The sequence below is a fragment of the Sebastes fasciatus genome, chromosome 7 (genome assembly GCF_043250625.1).
Source record: "Sebastes fasciatus isolate fSebFas1 chromosome 7, fSebFas1.pri, whole genome shotgun sequence".
Lineage (NCBI taxonomy): Eukaryota > Metazoa > Chordata > Actinopteri > Perciformes > Sebastidae > Sebastes > Sebastes fasciatus.
In genome coordinates this window covers 29,697,373-29,717,014 of record NC_133801.1, presented here as the reverse complement: position 1 = coordinate 29,717,014, position 19,642 = coordinate 29,697,373, and the positions used below count along the sequence as shown (strand labels likewise).

Genomic DNA, 19,642 nt, shown 5'->3' with positions numbered 1-19,642 from the left:
TATATGGAGGACGGAACCTGCCAAAATCAGAAATAAATGAATAAATAAATAAATGACTCGATGAATAAATAAATGTCATTAAATGCAGCAAAAATCATATTAAAACTAAATGTAGCCATTAATTAATTGATAAAATGTGACATAAATTGATATTTCTGTTTTAATTTGCTTCTTTATTTATTTATCTTTGTATTAATTCCCTTATTTATTTACCCTTCTTTTTAATTTTCCTTTTTATTTATTAAAATAAATAAAAATGACTATTTTGCATTTATTCTTTATTTATTTTTAAATGTGTATTTATTTATGCACAATTTTCCCTTCAAATAAATAAAAGGGTCAATTAAACAGAAGAGAAAATAAATAAGGGAATTAATATAAAGATAAATAAATAAAGAAGCAAATTAAAACATAAATCAATTTATGTCACATTTTATCAATTAATTAATGGCAAAATTTATTTTTAATATTTTTGCTACATTTAATGACATATTTATTTATCAATCAAAGAATTTATTTATTTTTTTATTTTGGCACCTGCTCATCATCTCGTGATGAAGCAACATCATGTCTATTGTTCCCTCTTGTCCAAGTGACCCATGAGTAACTGTCTGGCAGTGGTGGAAGAAGTACTCAGATCTTTTACTTGAGTCAAAGTAGCAATACTACAGTGTAAAAGTACTGCATTCAAAATATTTTACTTAAGTGAAAGTACAAAAGAACCAAAAGTTAAAGTACTCATTATACAGAATGGCCCATTTCAGAATGATATAAATAATATCATTGGATGTTGTAGCTGGTAAATGTGGAGCTAATTTGAACTACTGTATATACTGCTGCATAGCATATTCTGTAATATTACATCATAAATTATTAGTTGAGTTATATTTTGTATTAAAGGTGCTAAATTAGAAACTGTGTTTATTTATTGCCTCCACACGGCTCTCATCATGGCGACGGCTGAGCCTGCGGCTAGCAGCTTATGGTGCTAGCTGCGCCAACAGTTCAAACAGTGCAAACAATAATGTACTGTTTAGAGCTGTTAACTATTATTCGGCTAATCAATTAGTTGATCGACAGAAAATTAATCTGTAACTACTTTTCTTATTGATTGATCATTTCAGCAAACAAAAATGCAAAACACTCTGGTTTTAGCTCCTCTAATGTGATGATTTGCTGTTTTTCAATACTTAGCTGCCGTCACCACCAGAGTCTACTGTCCACCAGGAGCAGGAAACTGAGCAGCTTTTTCATATATTTGAACATCAAATACATGTAAAAATTACTTTAAACCAAACTTTTATCTCAAAGAAAAGACTTTCTGACGCTGTCGGAAACTTCCTCTTTTAGCTGAATAACGTGAAGAAGAAACTGTGACTGAAACAGTTGGCTTCCATTCAATTATTCATCCAGAAAATATACTGGGAACAATCAAGAGTGTCTCTGTACAAAGTGCCTTTATCAATGTCAGGCAGCGGTGGAGCTCAGTGGGTAATACCACCATTATTCACACAGCTACAAGAGGTCACTGGTGCGCTGGGAATAAACATGAGTCACAGCGAGGCACAAACAAATGACGGTGTTGTATTGTGGAGGAGGCTGGAGATGGCGAACCATCGGTCCTGCTTTATCTGATTCAAACGCTCTTATGAATTCATATTCAGCCGAGCCAATGCATTCAAAGCAGATGACTGGTGTGGCCCCGTGTCACCGTGCAGCATCATGGACACACACAGCAAAGGTTACATTTGAATTTCTCTGCTCCGCCACAATACTTTATATGACTGTGTGCTGCATAATGCAAGGAAATGTATCTTTTTGTTTCAAACAAGCATATGTTTTGTGCACGAGAGGGTACAGTCCACAGCTTTTTGAGCGTTTTGAGACGCGTTGAAGTGAGAAGGAAGTGTTGGGATTAAACACATGTTCCTCTGCACCATCTGGACTCATAGATTTTTCTTCTAAGCCCTGTGAGAGCAGATCATTCAAATTTATCAAAAACATAATCCGCCTGAATCACCTCTTCTACCGTATCTTTTATTGTTTCCTTCCTCACACAGCATCGCCACCGGTCCTGTCATAATCTCATATATTTTTAGAGATGGGTGTTTCATTGTTTTGCCAGTGTGCTATGAACACAGAGTTATTGTAAAGCCAGCGACAGCCTCGGGGTAACTACGCTGCTCAGTGAGGGGAAGCAGAAGTGGACAATTCAGGGGGCAGACAGAGAGGGAGAATGATTCAGAGGACAAGTCAAGGGAAAAAGAAAAAAAAAAGATTTGGATTAAAATGAGAAAAGGAAGAGAAAGACAATGAATCCAAAGCGCTTTTGAAGTGCTCAGATTAATTTTGAAACTTCATTATCTCCAGTGTGTAAGTTATAGCCTGCATTAATATTTGAAGACTGAAGTTAACGCTCCCACTCCAAACTCATTTTGAAAGCTGCGAGCATGTGGGGCTGCTCAAATTCAGAACTGACACCTTTGCAATGAATTCAAGAAGTGAAGCCGAATAAAATGGAATGAAAATAGTGTCAAGACAAAAGGGAGAAGTCCTCTTTTATGCACAATAACACAGGTGTACTGGCTCTGTGGATACCAGGGAGAAAAGGGCCTCGCGGCAAGCCAACATATTAAACACCACAGGACACAAATCAATCAGCCATAAGGAGGGATTTACAGTGATAACAGCAGCACAGGGAAATAGAAGGACGAGAGGAAGACAAAAGGGAAACGGGAGCTGTGGTCCTGCTAGAAGAATACATTGTGCTTTAACTGTACTTTTCTTATCTGCATTCAAACACAGAAAAACTGACATGACATCGAGGTATTTGCAATGCAACACTGGAGTTTAAACATTACCAGGAAACAGAAATAGCAAGGGCTATTTTCTTAAAGGACACATATCTTGCCCATTTTCAGGTCAAAGTTGTATTTTGGGTTTCTACTAGAACATGTTTACATGCTTTAATGTTAAGAAAAACACATTCTTTTTCTCATACCGTCTTACTGAACCCTCTGTCTTTAGTGCCTGTCTATTTTTTCAGTGAACAAACGCTGTGAAACACAATGTACGCTACCTAACCAACACTAAACGGTACACGGACATAGTGAGGAACTAGCTAGTGAACATATTGGAACATTTAGTAGCTAAATTATGTATTTTCCTCAGATGTTGGTGGAGACCAAAACAGAGCTAAAAGGAGAGTGATTGAACTTACATTCTTACTTACATTCACCTAGTGGATGGAAACACAACTCCAAATGAATGCTAGTGTTGCTCCGTTTTAGCTGGATGAGTAAATAGGCAACTATATGCTAACATGCAACTTAAAATATGATGTCAATGTTGTGTTTACAGCTCGTCTCTGCTGCCCCCAATTGGTAAGTTTTTGTAGTGTGGTTTAAACTAGTCATTGGAGGATTTAGATACGAGATTGGCACACAAAATGTTTATGAAAAAAAAAGAACTGGGAATTTTATTAATTGAATTAATGACTTTGATAATCAACAGAAATTCAATTGGTGGTTGAAACGAGATACAACGATCAACTTTTCTCCCCGATCCAATCCCATTCTGATACCTACCGATAATGATACCGATGTCAGAGCTCTTTTTGCATAAAATTTGCACTCTACTGCAATTTTGCATTTAATTTAAAGCTAGATTATTAAGGGTGCTCACAAGGTTCTGGGCTTGGAGCAGCCACTCGACCTCCGTGCTAAAGACGCTAGCGTAGCTAACTAGCTTCTTTGCACTAACTAGCTTCATTCTCCACCATTATTACATTTTCATATGGGTCGTGGATTGGTGATGTCAGTCCGATATCCAATGGGTGAATCACGTCAGTGTCAGAACCCGACACCGATATTGGATCGGATCGGCCCCGTCTCTAGTTCAAACCCTATAAAATGGATAAAACTATGTATTATACAGTAGCTTTTCCTTTCCACAGCCAATGTGTTTAGCTGCTCTGCATCAGTAAGGGTTTGTAACTTCCACTGCCTCACCATGCTTTCTTCAACAAATAATACTAAACTTCTTCTACCGTCAGAGCTTTCTCCAGGAGCCGATCGGTATTAACAAATGCTTGTGAGAGGTTCGCAACAAAAGCAGCAGGGTACGAGCTGGCCAATCAATGACTTCCTACAGGCAGGAAAATAGGTTAGAAACTAGCAATGCAACATTGCCAATAATTACTTTTTGCCTGATTGTCCGTCTGACGGGGTTCTGTTAAATCATGCAGGTTCTTAATGAGTGGCTTTAGGAAAATGCTTTACATTAACCCTTTAATGTCCTCACTAAGAAAAAAGCAATGGAAACATTTTCTCTTTGTGTTTTTTATGTCCTTGCGGCAATTATGACAACAATCAATGTGTTGTTGTTTTTTTCACACACCCCACAGTGATTTTAAAATAGGCCTCTACCAAGTGGTTGATGACGCTTGATGGTAAAAGAAAAATACAAACCATGTACTGTTATTATGCAGTAATAGGTTAATATACCAACATATGTCAATTTCTTACCATGGAATTAGTATTACCAGTACTAGTATTATTTCCATGCATTTATATTTAGCATATTTATAGTAAGCTACTTTGAAAACATCTCAGAAATAGGGAAAAACTAAATATATATATATAATTATATAACGCGATAATAACGCGTCAATGCAAATTTCAACAGCCACTAATTTTAACGCATTAATACAAACGATCTTTCAGAAGTTGTAGCGGGCTCCGTTTTAAAAGCTAGAGTGAAGATACTGGTATCATATGAAACTAAAAAACTGAATGAATCCATTGGTACCAACCATGTCATACTAGTTTGTTGCAAAGGAGGTTAAATAACGCTCCAAAGTTATGCTAAATTTTAGCGAGGAAAAACTGGCATGGCCATTTTCAAGGTGGTCCCTTAACTTCTGACCTCCAGATATGGGAATGAAAATGGGTTCTATGGGTACCCATGAGTCTCCCCTTTACAGACATGCCCACTTTATGATAATCACATGCAGTTTGGGGCAAGTCCTAGTCAAGTCAGCACACTGACACACTGACAGCTGTTGTTACCTGTTGGGCTGCAGTTTGCCATGTTATGATTTGAGCATATTTTTTATGCTAAATGCAGTACCTGTGAGGGTTTCTGGACAATATCTGTCATTGTTTTGTGTTGTTATTTGATTTCCAATAATAAATATATACATACATTTGCATAAAGCAGCTTATTTCCCCACTCCCATGTTTGAACAGATTAAAAATGTGTGATTAACTTGAGATTAATCACGATTAAATATTTTCAGCCCTAGTAATAACATTAAACATATAATATTAACAAATCTATTAACAACATTGAAGTTTTTTATTTCATGAAAATTGTAAATTTATTACCTTAAAATCACTACTTTTACCCGTACAGGACAATTCAACCGTTTGGTCGAGCATGTGTTTTGACAATAAAAAAAATCCTACTTATTAAATTATTTCTGCATAAATATAATGGAATAACATTAAATGCACCATATTAACAACAATGAATAATACAAAATTGTTTAATTTAGTAGAAAATAGTACATTTTAATTATTAGCTTTACTAGCTTTACGATAAAAGGACAACTGAACCGTTTGGTAGAGCATGTTTTTAGAAAATTATTTGACCCTTATTAGACTTTTTATTTTAGTATCAAGTTCCATAATTCTGTTCAGTAAGACCTCTGAAACTATGATATGTCGAAAGAATATGCCGACCTTTGAAAATGAGACCAAGAATAGTCCTCATGTCTGGAGTGACTTTTTTGTTGCTAACTTCCTGTAAGGATGCGTAATGAAAAGGCTATTTAAAGACACAGCGACATCTAGTGGAATTTTTCAGCATAACATACCTAAACCGAGTTGTAGAGACGGCTCAATCAGGTTGAGTTAAGTTCAACACATTTTTCAATAAGATATAGTGACTCAAAATGTGCTCTACCAAATGGTCGAGCAGTACATTAAAGGGGCTAAACGCTATATTCCCATTAACTGGCTGCTTAATTCTTCATATTCTTCCCTGACACAGAAATGTAAATATATATCAGGGCTAATATCCTCCCCGCTTGGTTTTGCCTGCTGGTGAGACGAAGCAGACGAGGCACAGACATCCACTCAACTTCCCTCCCTGCCGGCTGTCAGAGCACAGGTGGGAGGCAGCCAATAAATCTGTCGGTGCAGCGGTCACAGCCAGCCAATCAGCAGGCGGCAGACAGACAGAACAAGACATTGGTAGGCAGACAGCACGAGAAGGTAAATGCATTATTAGTGACCATTTCTATGTGTGTGTGTGTGTGTGTGTTCGTGTGTGTGTGTGAGTGCAGGCATATAACAGTGTGTCATGAGTTTCCATGGCAAACAATGTTGTGGTCAAGCAAAACCTCAGCTAGACCTCATTATTTCCCCTTCCAACATCATGAAAATTAAACGAGCCATTTGAAAAAAAAACCCACAAAGATGTGAGACCCAGAGGAGGCAGACAGGCAGACAGACAGATTCAGGTCTAGGGCCAAACGGTCGACAGACAGGCGGTTGTTTACTCGCTGGTTGTCAGTCAACATCTTGCTTGCTGAAGCTTTCTGGCTTGCTGCTGCTAGAAGCCAGTGGATGATATATGCTGGACCCTCTCGAGCCACTTGATTTACTTCCAACAGTAAGAGCATGGTGGGCAAAACTGGGGGGGGGGCAACATTGTTTCAACTACCCAGTGATTATTTCATATTGAGGAGCCAAACATGTTGTGGAGCAGAAAGGTTTTTTATCAGTGTTTCACTTCACTTTGCATCATTCACAAAGCATGGTGTGGCCACCTGTATCCAATAGAGTGCTGCAGGAATGAGTCCTAAAACCCAGAAATGAGTTTTAGCACTTCCGGTTCCCTCGTCTGGAAGTCAATGGGTTTTTGGTAGGGCCGTCAAAGTTAACGTGCCAATGCAAATTTGTTTTAATGCCACTAATTTCTTTAACGCATTAACGCGATCGATATTTCGGAGGTTGTGGCGGGCTCAGTTTTAAAGATAGAGTGAAGAAGGAGGCTAAATAACGCTCCAAACTTACACTACATTTTGGCGAGGAAAAACTGGCACGGCCATTTTCAAAGGGGTCCCTTGACCTCTGACCTCAAGATATGTGAATGTAAATGGGTTCTATGGGTATCCACGAGTCTCCCCTTTACAGACATGCCCACTTTATGATAATCACATGCAGTTTGGGGCAAGTCATAGTCAAGTCTGACACCCTGACACCCTGACAGCTGTTGTTGCCTGTTGGGCTGCAGTTTGCCATGTTATGATTTGAGCATATTTTTTTATGCTCAATACTCCCATGTTGATAAGAGTATTATACTTGACAAATCTACAGTTACATTTTGAACGGATAAAAAATGTGCGATTAATTTGCGATTAACTATGGACAATCATGCGATTAATCCCGATTAAATATTTTAATCGTTTGACGGCAATTTTCCCCTTATACCAAAATGATAATGAGCCAGGCCTTTCTTTAGTGCTAAGACAGCGCTGTAGAGATAGGTCTGGCTATGCGAGACCAGTAAAAATCCCACTCGAGAATTTTGAAGCTTGTTCGTGTCTTGAAAAAGGCGAAAGTGGCTAAATGAGACTACTAAACGTCATCACGCCGACTCGTCCGCCGTGACAGTCTCATTGTGTTTATATCTGTGTTCATGCGCCCGTGGTGTAGTTTGTTTATAGCCTAATGTTAGCTTTTAACTTCTGGCGATTGGCATTCACACTTCAAAAAACGATTAGACGGAACAAAACGTGTAAGTATCATATACGTTTGTTTGCCACAGAATTTATAATCCAAAATCCAATGGAACAATCCCATTGGCTTTTAGTCGAGGGAACCAGTGTGATGCCAACTTCTGGGTTGGCCTACAAAAATACGCCATCCCTGCAGCTCTCTATACAGACTAACATAATGATGCTGACCTGTAACTTTAAAGCTGCACTGACTCGTTTCTCTAACCTGGGGGCTTGTTTACGACCTATATTTGGGGAGTTTTTCTCGTCTCCATCTGCTTCTCCGTCTCCTGACTCGCTCTTCATACCCAGAGTAGGACTTCAATCAAACACAGCTGACGGGCAAATAAAGCAAATTCCTCTTTAGGGAGAAATGTCTCGTCCTCAATGTAACCCGGCCCTGAGAATATATGCTGTCACACTGTTTACCTCACAGCTCTCTCTGCAGGGGGTCTCAGGCTGGTTGTAAATCAGAGAGGAGAGCAGGTCTGCTGGCTGCACCACACATTCAGCCGTGTTCAGCTGCCTCATCTGAAACCACTGAGTGGACTTGTTGAGCACACTGAAAGGAGCCGTTGTTGAGCAGCCAGACAACGAACAGTGAGCCTTGTTAATCCTGCTTTGTTTTCATGATTCACAACCACAACTACTCTTGTTGAATAGACAATAACAAACTGCCGGCCAGTTGATTTACATGTTATATACGCTCCTTCCTTAAAGGCAATGATGATGATTTTCAGATTTTGATCACTTTGATCTCGAGATAAAATTCAGATCAGATCAGCTCCGGAGCTGCCAGGCCCAGCTGGGTCTGATCAAGGCCTCCGTCAGTGATGTAAGAATCTGGGAGTTTGAGAGCAAACAGAGAGCTTCATCCAAAAGAGACAAATTATACTGTAATGCTGTTTGTTTTGCAGAAGACGCCAATCTGGAGGATCACCAACTTTTCCAACTCCTTCTGCTTTTGCTCGTATTTCACTGCTGATAAAACAAATCTATGAATCATTTGCATAAGAGTAAGTAAGTAACTATTTAGTCATTTTCTCTTTCTGCGTTTGCATCTTTATCTTTATTTTTCTAATATCAGAGTCATGCTGTGTAACATTTAGTGGTTTTAACTCAAATTGTGGTATAATATAATAAAAAAACACTGATTAAGGTTCCAATGTTGGCCTGATAGAGATGCTATTGAGCCAAAGAGAATGTCGTCCGTCCATAGAAATAGAATAGGAGTTGAAGGGTCACCGAGCTGTTTGCGGTTGTAATTTGACTAGTACAAAAGAAAATGGTTATTGTTGTTAGTTGTTATGGTGACAACAGAACCCTCGTAAATGAGAAAAAACAGGAAGAGAGACAGCTGGCTGGCTATTTTGCTAGGTAGCTTGTTCCCAGAAGGAGGGACCGTTTAGAGCTGCTGGCCACCAGTCCCCTGGCCACTAGTCCATTGGCCACCAGTTCGCTGGCCACCAGTCCGTTACCATAACGTTACCACTCCACTGCTCATTTAGTCATCGTTACTGCAAAACCTTCACCTCAGTGAGTCCGCGACTTACCGCAAGTCGATTTAGTTTATGCAGGAGTCGGTCCACTACAACGGTCGCTATGGCAACGGTACACATAAAAATGTCTGCCGCTCAGACCATTCTGCTAAGTTGATTTGAATGGGAATATCCGTTCTACTCCTATATTCTATTTCTATGGGTCTGTCACACAGAGATGATCCCAAACCCACATCATAAATTCTCCTCACTGAAATAAATATAAACGACAACGACATGAATTTACTGACTGAATAATTAAAAATTGACAAACAATGAAAAATAAGTTCTGCAGGAAATTCAATTCATCAATGATGAACAAAATACAGATTTTGGGCGACATATTGGCACTTATACAGGGAGAGGGGTATTTTCATTATCATTAGGGTTTTAAATTATTCATGAAGGCTACAGCAGTGTGTGTGGTGGGAGGTCAGACCTTTACATTAGTGAGATATATTCCTGGGAGCCAATATCTGTTTCAATTACTGCAAGCTTAATTAAAAATCTCCCTTTAACCTGTCTGCCATTAACATCTCAGCTTTATGACTATTTAAATCTGTACAACACGCTCCATTTCATTTAAAGAATATATCTTATTGCTACCCGCGTCTAGGGCTGTCGCAATAACGTCAATATTGCAATACCGCGCTATTGACAAGTCAACCGCAGGGGATGGCAAGCAACCGCCAAGACCGCAATGTTCAAGTTTTTTCTTTGCAATGGGAGCGTCACGGCAGCAGCGTGACCAGGTATTTTACCCTGAGTGATGCACATTTGGTGTTCAGGCCCGTCGTCCGCCATGTTTGTTTACACTAAAGTCACGTTTGATCCCGAGATATTCCGCGAGATTTACGTTTTTTTGTAGTCGGGACTCTTGTTGTTGATGAATGAATCTGTTAGTGTGTGGTGTGCTGTTTTGGCCCAATCGTTGCTCTCCACACACTATAGGAACAAAACTGTTAACATAACAGTTTTGTTCCTAGATTTAACACAACATATCGTTATGTGTGGGGTCTCTCACATTTTCAAAATCTATAAAGATTTTGAAAATCCTTTAGTGTGGGCCTTAAGGTGTGTGTGTATATGTAGGGAGGACATTAATGGCGTGTGTTCCATGCAAAAAGATGATTCAATCTCATCGGTTACCCTGAGACTCAGAGTAAATGGGGCCTGTCTCTCCTCTGGCTAATCACTCTGACTGGAGTTCATGACAGCCTGAAGTGCCGACTGCAGCGCTGCGTTGATTAAATCTCCTCCGCCAGTCCAGAATTACTTACGATAATTACCAAACTCATTTCCATTTTCGTCTCCAGCCATCGTTTAATTCCATTATAGGTGAGGTCCTGCTTCAACAGCAACTTTTTGAGCTCGCTATTTGATGAAAACAAAAGCAACCAATCATTTGGGTTGACTGTGGAGGCGCTGACACACACCCAAACACAGTCAGCAGGGATCCAATCTTACGGTCCATATTGAGTTGTTATTTTCCCCCTCTACACTCGTGCATTTGTCTGCAAACTGTTTTATAGAGAAGGAGACACCTGGCGCTCATGATAACAGCTGAGGAGAGATTTCCATTTCCTACTGATCCTTCGTTCACACAGCAGTGGGAATCCTCTCTCCAAATGTGTCCTGCTCCAATGTCATTTGTGTACCATCTGCTCCCAGCAGGATGCATGTTATAGGTTTAGGTTGTGCAGCATCACACAGTGATCAGGTTTACAGTGACGGCAAGTCGGGGGAATAGAAGAAGTCTTTTCATCCCTTTAGAATAAAACTTTGTCGATTATGGATACAAATGTGTTTATATTATAACTATTTACCATGTTGTTACTGAAATAGTTGATATCTTTAAAGGAGCAATTTCTCATTTAACACCCCGTAAAATAAGATAAAAATAATTGTATTTTTACGGTCAACAAGTCAAACTTGATGGCCAAGTCTACACGTGTAAAATGTATTTACTAGGGCTGTCAATCGATTCAAATATTTGATCGTGATTAATTGCATGATTGTCCATAGTTAATCGCGATTAATCACAAATGAATCGCACATTTTTTATCAGTTTAAAATGTACCCTAAAGGGAGATTTGTCAAGTATTTAATACTCTTATCAACATGGGAGTGGGCAAATATGCTGCTTTATGTAAATGTATGTATATTTGGTATTGAAAATCAATTAACAACACAAAACAATGACAGATATTGTCCAGAAACCCTCACAGGTACTGCATCTAGCATAAAAAATATGCTCAAATCATAACATGGCTAACTGCAGCCCAACATGCAACAACAGCTGTCAGTGTGTCAGTGTGCTGACTTGACTATGACTTGCCCCAAACTGCATGTGATTATCATAAAGTGGGCATGTCTGTAAAGGGGAGACTCGTGGGTACCCATAGAACCCATTTTCATTCACATATCTGGAGATCAGAGGTCAAGGGACCCCTTTGGAAATGGTCATGCAAGTTTTTTCCTCGCCAAAATGTAGTGTAAGTTTGGAGCGTTATTTAGCCTCCTTCGAGACAAGCAAGTATGACATGGTTGGTACCAATGGATTCCTTAGGTTTTATAGTTTCATATGATGCCAGTATCTTCACTCTAGCTTTAAAACGTATTATAAAAGTATTATCACATTAACTTTGACAGCCCTTGGCACCCCATACAACTAAACTGCATTCTCAAATACGTTTCAAGAGATACAGTGTGTAGTGTGCGCGCATGCACGATAGAGGTGAAGCGAGTAAGAACGAGCGCGGTGTGTGAGTGAAGGCAGGCAGACAGAGGAGCAGAGGAGCAGAGCAGCATTGACTGCGGCCCTGGAGATCAAAGCTACGGTCTCCCCTGTGTCTTCTGACCGCGGTCGGGAGGCTGAAGCAGGAAGAGTTAACACTGTTTTGCAAGACGGGCTTAACTAGATATAACTTTTCGGTTTTGGTGCTTCCGTGTAGTTTGTGTTGGAGTCTGAGTCTGAACAGCGTAGCCACACGCGAGCGCACATGGGACACCAACCCACAATGATTTATACGTTACGTTATACGTAATTTTATCTTTTATCTTTAACATTAAAAATAATAATTTTGCACATGTTCCATAGTACAAAGCCTAATCAATTCTTGCGTCAAGAAAAAAATCAAGTAGATTGATCTCCTGACAACAGACTGAAGTGTGACTGGTTCTGTGTTTTATCATTTTAGCATGTCTATAAGAGACTTCAATTCAATTCAATTAAATTCTCCACAGCGAGATAAGAAAATATTATTCATAAGAAGTTGTATTATTCTTATTTTAATGAAGATAATTCGTTGTCACACCACAACTGACACAGAGAAGCTACATGTTACCACATAATCTCACCAGTAACAAAGATTTTAAGTGTCCAAATTATGTTAGCAGGACAAAATGTACTTTGGGAAAAGAGACATTCGTAGATAATACGTTAATATTTTATGAAGGCCCATCAAAAGAGAAGCCTCAAATATCTTGTTCAGGAAAGTAAAACAGAACAGCGATCAAATGTGTCAGACGGGATGGAAGGAGCAGAACGAGGGGAAATAACACCTCTCCGTCTCCCCCTGTACTCTCATTTTTATTCACATATTTTGAGGTCAGAGGTCAAGGGACCCCTTTGAAAATGGCCATGCCAGTTTTTTCCTCGCCAAAATTTAGCGTAAGTTTGGAGCGTTTTTTATACTCCTTCGCGCGACAAGCTAGTATGACATTGTTGGTACCGATAAATTCCTTAGATTTTCTAGATTCATATGATGCCAGTATCTTCACTCTAGCTTTAAAACTGAGGTACAACCTAAAAATCACAGTGCGTTAAAGAAATTAGTGGCGTTAAAACGAATTTGCGTTAACGCGTTATCACATTATCTTTGACAGTCCTATGTATTTACTCAAATTTTGATTATCTCCACATATCAGTCAACAAACATGGCTTAAAGGGAAAATTCACCACCTTTTATGTGGTTGTCCAATCAGTGTTGATGATAAATGTAGTCGATTGAAGCAATAAATTCCTCAGTGCTTGTTTAGTCCCGGACTTTTAGTCCCTAGAACTACTTTTCAAGAGACTAAAAGGTTCCTTCAGCCCACTGTTGTCTGCGTTTTCACCGCGGTCTAAAGACTTGTGAATATTAGACAAATTATTCTGCGACATATGAAAAAGCCTGTTTCATCTAAAAACACGCTGGTCGTCTCACTGCAACGATATTTACTGCTGTATATATTTACTGATGGAAGTTGGATGTAATGAATGAAATGCAGCAGAGGAAAATGAAACTAAGAGTCTGTCTCCACAGTAAATCATCTGTTGAGTGTTTGAAGGTTATTTATTTGTGCTTTAGATCGTAACCGCCGTGAAACAATCAGAAAATCATTTTTCTTTCTCTCTCACAGCACCGCCGCGCTACGTCTCCCTCTCTTCTACCGCTCGCTCGCATGATCCCTCTCTCTTTTTCTCTCTGTCTGTTTTTTAATGAGTCAGGAAGCCGACAGCAGAGCCTAACTTTACTTTTAATGGTATCAAACAAAGAGAAATGCCCCTCATCCTAAAATTCTCCTAAATCAATACTAGAGTACTTCATTGTTTATGAATGAAGTGGTACAGTCGAAGCAGCGGTGCTGTGTTTGTGTTTGACCAATCAGCGACGGTCATCCCTGCAAACTCCACCCCAAAACTTCCGGTACTTTCAGAAAATACTACCCCCCGACCAGGACATTTTTTGAGGGGGAAAAAGGACTTAATTTAGACCCTGGTCCCTGTGGTCGAAATACAATGAGTTCCTCAAAAGGTTCTTAGTTTCCGGAGAAAGTTCCTGCAGTGGAAACGGGGCTATAGTAGCTGGTATAGCTGTAAGCCTTAGAGTTCTCCACCATTTTATCATTGCACTCCTATAGCATTGTTGGACTCATGATGGACAATTAAAAAAAGAAAAAAAGGATAAAAATCGATGCAGCAGAACCAGAAATATGGTCTTTTATTATTCAACGCATTCTTCATCAATGTCGAATCTCGGTTGGAGATTTGTGGAGGTGGTGTGTTATGATAGTAGCAGCTAATGTAGCTTCGAGCAGCGCTGAGCAGCGGGCTACAGAGGTCTGGTAAGCTCACTTCATTCTAACTCTGCCACATTGCCGGTTTGTTTGTTTTCTTCAGCATCGACACCGACTCAGGTGACATCACTTGAGGTAATCCATCAGCCGTCACACAGCTCCAACAAAGCAGTTCTTAAGGAGGCAGATGCTTCCAAAATGCATCTTAATTGGGACTCAATGTTGAACACAGTGGTTGGCATATGCAAAATATTTCATAGTGAGAACAGCTTTCAATAGTCTAAAGATAATTCTTTGGTGGCTGTGCTTTAAAGAGCTGGGGAAACATGTGGATTAGTAGTTTATAGTTGCTTTTCAGGACTGATTTGCATATTTTGTAATACTGCTGTATATATTAAATCCCTCCAAATCTTTCCTCTGGCTGCAGACCTTCAAAATGAGGTTTGTGCATAATGCAGGTGCAAAGAGGAAGAGAGGAAAGCAAGCTAACTGCCGCTATGCATAGTGAATAAAAATTACAGCCACAGGTGCAACTTCAAATGCAGACTTAGCTGTGTGGTTGGTACTGAAAGTCACACTGAAAGCCAAACAACATAATGCAAATAGAAAAAACAATGTAGGCAATAATGTATGCATAAATATGGAAACTATTTGACAGTGAGAAGGAGACAAAAAGGCAAACTGAAGGTGACACAGAAGGATTTCATCTCTGACTGTTTCCATGAGACGGCGAGAAAATGAAAGCGACAGAGACATCAGTGGATTTTTCCATGGCACCCAAAGGGGCAGCAGATGATGACACATTGGTGACACACTGAGATGTTAACAGAAACAGAAGACACATACTGTATCATAGCCACACACACACACACACACAGACTCAGAGCCACTCACCAGGCCTGAGGTTTCCTCTTGAGCAGGCCCTGTCTCCTCCACTGAGAGTGGGGGCTGAGATGGTAGGTCAGCTGACGGCAAACTTTCTCCATCGCCCCGAGAGAGTCGCCCTCCTGTTGGACACACAGAGACAGAGACAAACAAACCATCAGCTCAATTACAGAGGGTTGTCGGGTGATGTGTAAAAAAACTTCCTGTGGCCATGTTGGAGGGATTCAGCTCTACAGCAGAACAGCTGGTTGTATCTAAACTTCCAACAGACCAAAATAGACACGATTCATTTCTGTGAAAGGGATTTCCCTATGACGGTGTATTAGGGACATTGTAGGTTAAAAAAAAAATGAAGGAGCCGGGGGAGGGGGGTAGGATCCTGAGGAAAACTCTGAATTTCCGAGATTAACACCGTAAATTCACGAAGAAAACCTTGAATATTCTCTGAGATTAAAGTGGCAGATTTACGAGAAAAAAACTGTTCTCTGAGACTACCGAGTCATAAATTTGCAATAAAAACACACAAATTTACGACAAAAAAATTTTGTTTTTTGGTCAAGAAACTACATCGCTTCACTTGGATCACAAGGATGGAACGACCACAGACGCCACTGTTAAACTGCGGTAACGCCGCTGAGAGCCAAACCGTGGTAATGCCAGACGCCGTTTGAATTTCGTTGCACCTAAAGTAGTGTTAACGTGGTAAGGATGGCCACTGAGTGAGGCAAAGGTCTTGAAAGATTACATATATGCATTTTCATGTTCTTTCTGTGTTATTTTATGAACATAATGCTGACATCGGGATTCCTTGTTCTTTATCCTCATGTAAGACCTGTTGTACGTTTTATTTTGCCAATGTGTTATCAGATAAATCCTAAAGATTGTTGTTTACGATCTCCTCTCTGACAGACGGAATTTTTTTTTCAGTTCAGTTTTAAAGATAGAGTGAAGATAATGGCATCATATGAAACATCAATATCATCTGACAGCTGTTGTTGCCTGTTGGGCAGCAGTTTGCCATGTTATGATTTGAGCATACTAACCGCACATTTCTTATCCGTTCAAATTGTACCTTAAAGGAAGATTTGTCAAGCATTTAATACTCGTATCAACATGGGAGTGGACAAATGCTTGCTTTAAGCAAATGTATGTATATATTTATTATTGTAAATCAATTAACATCACAAAACAATGTCAAATATTGTCCAGAAACCCTCACAGGTACTGCATTTAGCATAAAAAATATGCTCAAATCATAACATGGCAAACTGCAGCCCAACAGGCAACAACAGCTGTCAGTGTGTCAGTGTGCTGACTTGACTATGACTTGCCCCAAACTGCATGTGATTATCATAAAGTGGGCATGTCTGTAAAGGGGAGACTCGTGGGTACCCATAGAACCCATTTTCATTCACATATCTTGAGGTCAGAGGTCAAGGGACCCCTTTGAAAATGGCCATGCCAGTTTTTCCAAGCCCCCAGGAAGAGCGCCGGTCGTTGATCCCAAATTTCGTAGTGGCCTAACGGCGATGCCACAACTTCTGTGTCCGTCACGTGATGCCATTGGGCCCAAAAATACTTTTTTCCCATAGACTTACATTGGTTTATTCCTCGCCAAAGTTTAGCGTACGTTTTGAACGTTATTTAGTCTTCTTCCCAACAAGCTAGTATGACATGGTTGGTACCAATGGATTCCTTGGGTTTTCATACAATACCAGTATCTTCACTACGTTTAAAACTGAGCCTGCTACAACCTAAAAATTACAAATTGCATTAATGCGTTAAAGAAATTAGTGGCATTAACGCGTTATTGCGTTAATGTTTACAGCCCTAGTTTGGAAGACCTTTGTGGGGATTTGAACATTAAATAACAACACCTCAGTCGGACATGTAAAATCTTAATTGATGATTGTCTATGATGTATTGTCAGTCATCCCTCCCTCAGATATTTTATTGTAAAATGACTAGAGACTCTTCTGTAAATGAGCAACAAGTGGTGCGTACTTGGTTTAAAAACAGAAATAAGTGACAGGTATGTATATGTAACAGGTATACAGAGGTAGTGGGAGAGGGAGGGGAAATGTCATGTTGGTCACGACATTATGACAGAATAATAAGACAGAGCAGTGAAGTGTTACATGCAGCAACAGACAGGAGAAAGACACGAGGATGTCATTAGAGGATTTGAGGACCACTGGAGCAAAGAATTAGCAAACACACCGTCCGTCTATCTTAATTGTCTGATTTGACAGAACACACACACACACACACACACACACACACACACACACACACACACACACACACACACACACACACACACACACACACACACACACACACACACACACACACACTGTGAAGCTGGGGAATTCAATGCTGCATTGATTGGCTGTGTCCATAATCAACTCCCTAGTTGCTACCCAGTATGCTACATTACATTCACTTTGTGCCATTAAGTGTCTGAATTGTATGTTTCTGCTCCATGTAGTGCACTTAAACGTGATTAAAGATGAAATAGAAAATGTTCTGAACAAAGCAAGTACACGACTTTACAACGATGAAGTGATTCTCCTCAGCATCTCAGATGACTGGCATGTAAATTACAGTCACGTGAAACTACATTTGTTGGTTGCGACGCAAAATAACGATGAAATCTCAAACGTCCGACATCTAAATTTACTGCTGGATGTAATGAACCCTTCGGGGTTTTCATCATGTGGAGAATAGTAAACAAGGAAGCAATTTCAGCTACCGAGTTACTGACGCACCGCTTCCTTTCTACCCATCACCACCACAACCCTCCACAGTAGCATAACTGCATATGTGTGTGAGTATATTGAAATGCATTTATTCAGGTGGTGAGTCAGGTTTGCGAGGTCCCCAGTATCCAATCTAAAACAGATGGTGAGGGGAAGAAGTGATATCAACAAAGACACTCAGTTCCCTAAACTGTGAGGTACCACATTGTTGTTCATGTCTGTGTGTGTGTGTGTGTGTGTGTGTGTGTGTGTGTGTGTGTGTGTGTGTGCGTGCGTGTGTGCGTGTGTGTGTGTGTGTGTATGTTTTGTTTGGTAAAATACTGAAGGGCAGAATTTGAATAGTTAAGCAGAAAAAAACTATTTTCTAGCAGACAGCCTTTGTGAAAGTGAATGAATTGATGCCCGGAGGGAAGCAGAGAACAAGTTCTTCCACTTCTTTGGCTGCCGTTCTCATCTTTCAAATGAAATGAAGCGATAATGATCCCCGTAGAGAAACTGTGAAGATGTCCTCGTAAATGTGTCTCTGTGGTCAGACGTTGTTGAGGACACTTTGTATTTATTGTGTAAATTCATATTTTTAGATTCACAGTGAAAGAACTCATTTTCATAATTTTTCATATTGCCTCGTCTCTACTCAGCTCTGCTGCTCAGCTAACTGTAACGGCTTCTTTTCCTTAGTCGGTGCCTCCATCTATTAATTCCTCATAATGGACACCTTGTCCTTCCTTCTAACACGGTGACTACTCAATTCTGATTGACTGCAGGGTGTCCATTAATTCCTGATAATGCAGTGGTTCCCAACCCGGGTGCCGCGCCAATGATTGCAGGGAGTGCGCCAGGATTTGTCCGCTCTGAACTAGTAAAGTATAGTAAAGTAAATATGTTTTTTGCCACTTAATAGGCCACATTCTGTTTAAACCCAGTATTTCTGCACAGTTACAGATAACGTTCAGGCTACACTAATATTATTAGTATTATACTATTTATAGAATTCGATTCCAGTGGTGGCTGCGTAGGATTGTTTGTGACTCCAGGGATCCAGGCATTTCCAAATATATATATATATATATATATATATATATATATATATATATATATAAACTGGGGAAAAAAAGTTTGGAAACTTGTGTTTGGTGGATTATTTCTCTGTTGTTACAATGCTAATGGTCATTGTATTTTACATCGTTGGAAAGCCTGTTTATTTACCTTCACAATGATGTCCAACTTGTAAGGATCATTCATTTGTGGGATGAGCAGCACAGCTGATTATGTGGGTAGTGCCCAAGGAAAATTTGCCAAAATGCTCTTCTAATGGTAAACAGTGTATTCTCCTGCTGGAATTGACTCTTATTTTGAGTTGTTTGGTGGATTGGATGATTGAACTCTCTATCAGTAACAAGGAACAAACAAGACATATTGGTTATTTTACACTTTATTCATTTAATACACCGTCAGGAGCCTCAGTAGTGGGTGGAAGATCCATACGCAGCCACAACAGCCTGGCACCTCCTCCTCATGCTGGTCACCAACCTGGTCACACGTTGCTGTGGGATGGCGTTCCATTCCTCAACCAGGATTCGTTGCAGGTCAGCCAGCGTGGTTGTGTTGGT

General features: G+C 39.8%; 1 protein-coding gene across 1 annotated transcript in view; it reads right to left on the bottom strand.

Moving 5' to 3' along the window:
* The window catches only part of lrrc75a (leucine rich repeat containing 75A), a 64,499-nt gene that overhangs the window by 18,080 nt on the left and 26,777 nt on the right, over positions 1-19,642 (bottom strand). Inside the window, exon 4 of the mRNA XM_074640242.1 lies at positions 15,280-15,392. Within this exon, the coding sequence (XP_074496343.1) occupies positions 15,280-15,392 (113 nt within the window). The remainder of the gene's footprint in view (positions 1-15,279; positions 15,393-19,642) is intronic.